Source organism: Chinchilla lanigera, unplaced genomic scaffold, assembly GCF_000276665.1.
Source record: "Chinchilla lanigera isolate Chin_1 unplaced genomic scaffold, ChiLan1.0 scaffold00065, whole genome shotgun sequence".
Classification (NCBI taxonomy): domain Eukaryota; kingdom Metazoa; phylum Chordata; class Mammalia; order Rodentia; family Chinchillidae; genus Chinchilla; species Chinchilla lanigera.
The window spans coordinates 13,208,756-13,215,909 of record NW_004955466.1 but is presented as its reverse complement, the minus strand read 5'-3'; the positions used below and the strand labels follow the sequence as shown (position 1 = coordinate 13,215,909).

Here is a 7,154-nt window from a genome sequence, read left to right as displayed (position 1 = left end):
CTTTTATTCTTTAAAATAAAAAATTTAAAATAGATTACTCGCCCTAAAGTAACTTCAAATTAAATTTAACAGGAAAACATCGGGACCAGAGAAAGCAGAGGAAAGAGCTTCAAGTGTCATGGAGAGGGCTGTACAGTACATAATTAGCTTGATTAACACACAGCAAGCTTGGGGTCTCTTAAATAATTGAATTCCCTTGACTATCTCAGCAGATACAGCTGTTTTGTTTGGATTCTGCACCCCATGATTTTATAAGGCTATTCATTTGTGTGTACTCTGAATTAACGAAACTATGCAATTCTAACAGATTTATGTATCATCACCACTGCAGTTTTAAAAGCCAACAGCATTGAAAATTACAAGTGGCTACTATGGGTGCAGGGGGCCTGGTGTAGTGGAAGATTTTAAAACTACAGCTTCATAATTGGGCCGTCACACTCAGCAGGCCTTGACTAAACTACCCAGCTGCAACTCAGAGATAATTTGACCAGCTACACAATGCTGCACACACGTCCTGTTTCAAGGACCGTCTACCCAGGCAGACTAGCCCCGTCCAGGCCACGCTAAATCTTCGCTGTTTGCCCTGACTTCCCCCAGACTTTCCTACCTCACGTTGAATGGCCCCCTCCAATTAAACCTGCCCCAGAAACATCTGCCTGACAACGTGTGACCAAATATATGTAACCAATTATAGACTAACCCATTACCGGCTCTATACTTCCTGCTTACAAAATGTATCTAAGTTGCTATTTTACTCTAAGCCAGCACCGGTGATTTGGACCTACTTCCCACTAGTCCGCTGATGTAAATAAAAGTTGCCTTCCAACTCCCTTGGTGCAGAGCATCCATCCAGTTCAGTACAGACTCGGTAACAGCGGGAACATCTAGTTGCCATCTCTCTTCTGATTTGATATTTTCACAATAAACACTATAAACATGACTACCGGTGAGGGAGAAAATAATTATGTATACCTTATTTAAATATGATGATCAAGGGCTGGGGATATAGCTCAGTGGCATAAGTGCTTGCCTGGTAAGCCTGAGGTCATGAGTTCGATTCCCAGTACCAAAAAAAAAAATATGATGATCAATTCCATTCTTAAGCTTTCTAAATAGGACAGGTTAAATTCTGTAAGTCCTCAGGACAGGCCATGACAAGAGATGACTCAAACCTGAAGTTTTTATCTCTAAGTCAATGAATCACCAGAGGATAGCACATATTTTTTCATTAGCCTTTTACTTATAAAGTATAGTTTTATTTATGCTCATAAAATAAATAATTGAAGAATTTAAAAGTTGGCTTGGAAGGGATTTTTATATTTCTATAGCTGGATCTTGCTTTTTGAAAATCACCTTTTTACATATATGTATATATGTATTTTGGACACTTTAAGAATTTGATGAAAAAAGACTAACTTCATTACATACAGCATGTAACAGAAACTTACTACAATTGTGAGACAAACTAATACACTTTCTGTTCTACCTCAACCAAGGAAAAAATATCAAAATGAGTATCAACAACTTATAAAAATTCTAGAAACAGGGACTGTGGTACAATATTATATAGATTCTTAAGAATTTGGTATTTTTAAAACAAAAGATTCTAAGAAAATTTAATTGATTTGGAAAAACACAAAAATGATAAAACCTTAACCCAAGCACTATAATAATGTCAGCTACCTTAAGTGCTCCTGTACATAAGGTACTACCATGGTGTCTACTATGTGCATTCATTTAATTCTCATGGCACTTCATAAGGTATTATCATCCCCATTTTTCCAATGAGAAAACTGAGGCTGCAAGAGGCTGTTAATATGCTCATATTAATGTAAGAGCTAGCACACTCAGAATTTACACCCACGCTGCTTTACTCTCCAAAGCTAATATTCTTTTGCATATGATGAAGACCACTATGAAGTAGCTCTGAGCAGGACTTAAATTAACCAATTGACTTTTCATGTTTACTTGTGAATCTGTCCAAGGCCTAGGCTCCTTGTCTGAAAACGGGCTGCAGACTCATAGTGATCCTCTGTGAGTCACTAATCTCTACTAAGGCCTGTAATGGCAGATGAAGCCTGGAAAACCTCAAAGGATAAGACAAGATCACAGCCATGGACACCTGGATCTAACCTCAACTAGATAAAGTCTGTAGCCTCAGGCATCTCACTCCTGGGTAGATTACTTTAATACCTTACTTGGAGAAGTCCTTGAGGGGTTCCACCCTTTTTGAGTACTCCCTGCCCCTTCTTCTGATAACTAAATAAATACAGGCTACCCAGAGATGGTCTTGGTCTTAGCCCTGAGAAAATCTCAAATTCTGTCAGAGGACTTTGATCCTCCTGAAGCCCTGAAATCATTCCATTTGCCTCATTTTATTTAGCCTTCGCTGTATACTCATTCGTGAGATTTTGGACCTGATCAGCCTGCAGTAACTAAGGGATATTATTAACCTAATACACATAAGCTCCAAATTCTGTGTCAACATTACATCTCTGCTGCATATCAAGGATTTCCTTTATAATACACTCTAAGAGGGAGGGGGAAAGGAAAGAAGGGAAAAGTTACAAAAGAAGAAAAGAAAAGAAAAACATGGAAACAAAGCTTTGTAACTGCAGAGGTTGAAGGGAGAGAAGAGGAATGAGGGAAAAAAACAAGTTATAATACACTCAAGGAGTTAATGAAAGATGTAAGGCTTATTTAGAAGTGTTTATATGTTTCAATACCAACACAAACCTTTCCTGATCTACTAAGATATTTTCGTATTTCTTCCTACTATGTGTGCCTTAAAAAAAACACTTTCTGGGTACTTTTGCCAGTGCCCAGAAGCTATTTACAATGCTCAATCTGCGGAAATGCATAGGATATATGTTATATAATAACCCTCAGCTTTTAAACACACTGCTAGCTAAACCCATACTTACAGTGGGTAGACTGCCTCATGGGTGCAGTGCACTGTGGTGACGTAATCCGGACTTGGGTTGTAGAGCATCGTGTACCAGTCTGAGAGCATCAGCACACGGCAAGACCGGATGTGCAGAACGCCCACAGGGTCACTCACGAGCAAGGTGATGACAGCCGCCACACTGCACTCGAACAGCGCAGTGATGTGCTGGAAGAGCGCACTGGAGCTGGAAAGCAAGCAAAGAGGCCCGATGACCAAGAAGGATCAGTATCTGAGTGGCTCTGCTTAAATGTATGCAACTTTCACTGTTCAGATTCTCAACAGAGTTTTTAACTGAAAAATCCTGAAACATTGCCAGGTGTGGAGGTGCAGGCCTGTAATACCAGCACTTACGAGGCTGAGGCAGGAGGATCGATGTGAGTTCGAGGCCAGCCTGGGCTACACAGTGAGTTCAAGGCCAGTCTGAACTGCATAGCGAGACCCTATCTCAAAAAAAAAAGAAAAAATCCTGAAACATCAGAAAAGTGAAAAATATGTGAAAATGACTTAAGAATATTGGGGGTTTATTCTCTAAAAATGAATAAATCACTTCATTCTACAGATCACAGTGCTGATACTATTTAAAAGGTGTCACAAAAGAGCAGAAATTAGAAATCTATCTCATAATTTTAGTACACTGTCAAATTGTATAAATTTTCTTAAAGTTATTATTTTATCTTATGAAAGTACATAAAAGATAACATGCAAAAAATAACACACATATTAATTATTAAAAATAACATAATAAACACTATAAGCTCCACATAACCCAGCAGCTAGAACACTGTAAACAGCTTGTGTCTGAGTACCTCTCACCCCACATCCTTCGAGGTAACTATTAGGCTAAACTATACTAAATTTTTTTATCATTTTTCTGAAGTTTTTATCCCAATTTTATCTTCAAAACCAACCTGCTTAGTGTTGCTTTATTTTTTTTACTCCCACTCTAATGTAAGTCATTTCAGTTTTTTTCCACTCAAACCCACAGCATTAGAGCCAAGGTTCAATCACGTACTGCTGTGAGATTCCGGGTGACCATACCATGATTCTGCTTTGTCAGTTCAACACGCTGGAAATGTCTTTCTCTCAGTAAGCGGGCTCAATTTTCACTTTTTTGCAATGTCTTTTTATGAACATGTTCTAAATTTCAATATAGCTGGCGTTTTAAAAATTTCCATCTGGCAGTTTCAGTTTTAAAAATTCATTTGCACTCCAAGAAAAGAAAGTATTATCCTGTATTTTCTTCTAAATGTTTTCTGCAAACTTGCACGGACTGAGTGAAGCACGTCGGGTTAGTACAGCACACTTCCGGGTGTGTCTGGGGGCATGGCAGTGACCCTGGGGGCCACACAGGCCCTCAGACCATTCTGCCCTGGCTCTTTGCCAGTCTTTCTCTGTCCCCCCTCATTGCTGTGAAGTGAGCACTTTCCTCCACCTTGTCCTTCGGCCCTGATATTTCTAACTATGCACTGAAACCATGAGGCAACATAAACCTCTCTTGCTTTAGGCTGCAGGCACCAGCGATTGTGTCTTAGCAATAGGGCGTAACGAATATATTTCAGTGTAATGTCTAACTGCAGACTTTGCCACAGACTCTGCCTCAGCAAGTACAACTGTTGCCACAGCAGCAGTGCTATACTCAGCAGGCCATCTTTCCTCCCCACTAACCTGCCAAGCTGCTTCTGTAGTACCAAGTTTCATACATAACTGGTCTGTTTTTAGCTTCTCTACTTTGTTCCTACTGTCCATTTATCTATCTGTGAGACAACAGAATAATATCACTACTTCCTCAGTGATCTTGGTTATTCTTGGCCTCTATTCTTCCACATAAATTTAAAATTAGCTTGTCAAACACAATACAAATCCTAAGAATAGGAAGGTAACAGATTTTTTATATTATAATATAGAAAGATAACAGGTTTTTTATATTACAATATAGGAAGACAACAGATTTTCTTTATATTTATCTTAGAACCAGCCTCTTTACTAAAGTCCTTTATTAGAGCAGCACACAAGGCCTGCTGGGAGGCTGCACCTCAGGCGGAGGATCAGAGAGACCTGCTGAGGCAGCAGGGTGGCCCAGACCTGGGAGGTGTGAGCTCCATCGATTGGGATATTAGTGGCTTCTCTGTGGGAAGCTTTGGAGAGATGAACTGGGTCAGGGGCTCACAGACCGGAGTTCTGATCAAGCAGGAAAAAGAAAGCAAAAGAAACTGTAAAGAAACCAATCCAAGTGAATATGAATAAAGACATAAAAAATAAAGACATAAAAACTTTAAGACAGTATGAGTTAGGAGTTGGGGATTTAGCTCAGCAGCAAAGCGCCTGCCTGGCAAGCGCAAGGTCGTGAGTTCGGTTCCCGGTACCGGAGAAAAACCAAAAAAAAAAAAGACAGTATGAGTTAGAACTTCCAATGTCACCTCATCATATTCCTTCTAAACTCTGCCTTGATGATGCAGAAAAAAATAGTATACACTGTCAAAAACTAGGACACAAGGAAGGATGTGGCCCAGTTCAGGACTAAAATTTCTTTGGGACTGAAAGTATACTCTTAAATAAAGCTCAGTAATAACTGTTGATTCCTTGGCTTCCAAATTAAGTGAATGTCAAGATGTTCTCAAGCCACCATATGAAGCTGCAAAATTTGGAACATTATTTGAACAATTAAACAAGAAAAAATGAAAATGATTACCAAGAGAAGATGCCACAGAAAAATAACCAGGAACGTCCAGTGAACTCTGTGTGTAACAGCCCTTTGGAAGAATTGCATCCTAACCAGTCAGGGCACTTTGGACTTGGTGAAATTATGATGGAAGAAGGAACATGTTCTTTAAAAGGCAGAACAATGTCTAAGAAAATCTGTCATGCCATCTGAAGATGAAGACCAAAGACTGCAACAAACTGAAGACTCAAATAAGATATCCACCCAAACCACAGAAACAAGTAATAATCTTTAACTAGAAAGGACAGTAGAACTTTCAGATAATAGGATTGTTAACAACAATGCCAAGTTTCACAAACAAAGTGAGAAATTTTATCAGCATTCAATAAAAAATAATGCAGATCAGTTTCCACAATTCCAGTGCAATTTAGTGCACGCACTGAAAAAATCAGTAACTGCATTCTGCAGGTTGTAAAACGTGACACAGGTGCAAAGAGATAGAACCTATAATGGAAGAAAAATTAGATGCTGCCATACAGTGTGATATACTTTCAAAATGTGCATGTGGAAGGGATGCATCTTCTCCTTGCAGTGTGGAAAGGTGCACTCGAAGTATTACAGCAGATACCACTGGAAGGCAGGACATCCTTACAAACAGCTAATATTCTATTCTAAAGGCTCAACCTAAGATGTAGCGTTTCATCTGAAAGCAAGAGTACATGTACTGAATTTCCTGTTGTACAACAAGGAATGAAAAAATGTAGCTGAGTATAAAGTGAAAGTTTTCAGGGTGTGTATTTATGCTTCTTTGTAAGACATTTTAGTACTTATGCATTTAATTTTTGTTTTTTGTTTTTTTTTTTTGTTTGTTTTTCTCCGGTACCGGGAACTGAACTCACGACCTTGCACTTGCCAGGCAGGTGCTTTGCCGCTGAGCTAAATCCCCAGCCCCTGCATTTAATTTTTGCATGGGCATTTCTTTAATAGCTTTAGTGTATCTAAGTCTTCAGAGAGTTAGACTTTAAATTTTTAGAAATTATACTTGTAAATATATTATCATTCTCATGTTTATTATTCATTACATTATAATGATATACTGTTATTTATGGATTAAAATGTGCCTAATTACTTTTAAAAAACAAGAAAGTTCTTTGTTATTTCCAATGCCAAGTTTACAGATGTTTTTGATTCTTTCACTTGAGTAATGTTCTATCACCCACCGCTGCCTAGCAAATTACCCCAGAACTTAGGGATCTGAAACACCATCCACTGATTATTTCTATTTTGGGGGTTTGAATGGGCTGGACGAGGCAGTTGTTTCTGCGTCGTGTGATGCTGACCTGGGTTGGACTCCGAGGTTCAGCCACACTGCAGTGTGCAAAACAGCTAACTCACAGGCTGTAGTCAGTGCTGGCTGTCAGCGGCCAGAACAACTGCAGCTGCTGACTACAGCTCCACATGCCGCTGGGTCTCTGGTGTTCTCACTGTAATTATAATGCATATCAGTATGAACTTCTTTTTATTCTGTTTAGGATAGGTTTTTATTCT

General features: G+C 39.0%; 1 protein-coding gene across 3 annotated transcripts in view; it reads right to left on the bottom strand.

Moving 5' to 3' along the window:
- The window catches only part of Jkamp (JNK1/MAPK8-associated membrane protein), a 20,150-nt gene that overhangs the window by 9,664 nt on the left and 3,332 nt on the right, over positions 1-7,154 (bottom strand). For all 3 annotated transcript variants that reach the window (XM_005399228.2, XM_005399229.2, XM_013521952.1), the window contains exon 4: positions 2,925-3,131. In XM_005399228.2, the coding sequence (XP_005399285.1) occupies positions 2,925-3,131 (207 nt within the window). The remainder of the gene's footprint in view (positions 1-2,924; positions 3,132-7,154) is intronic.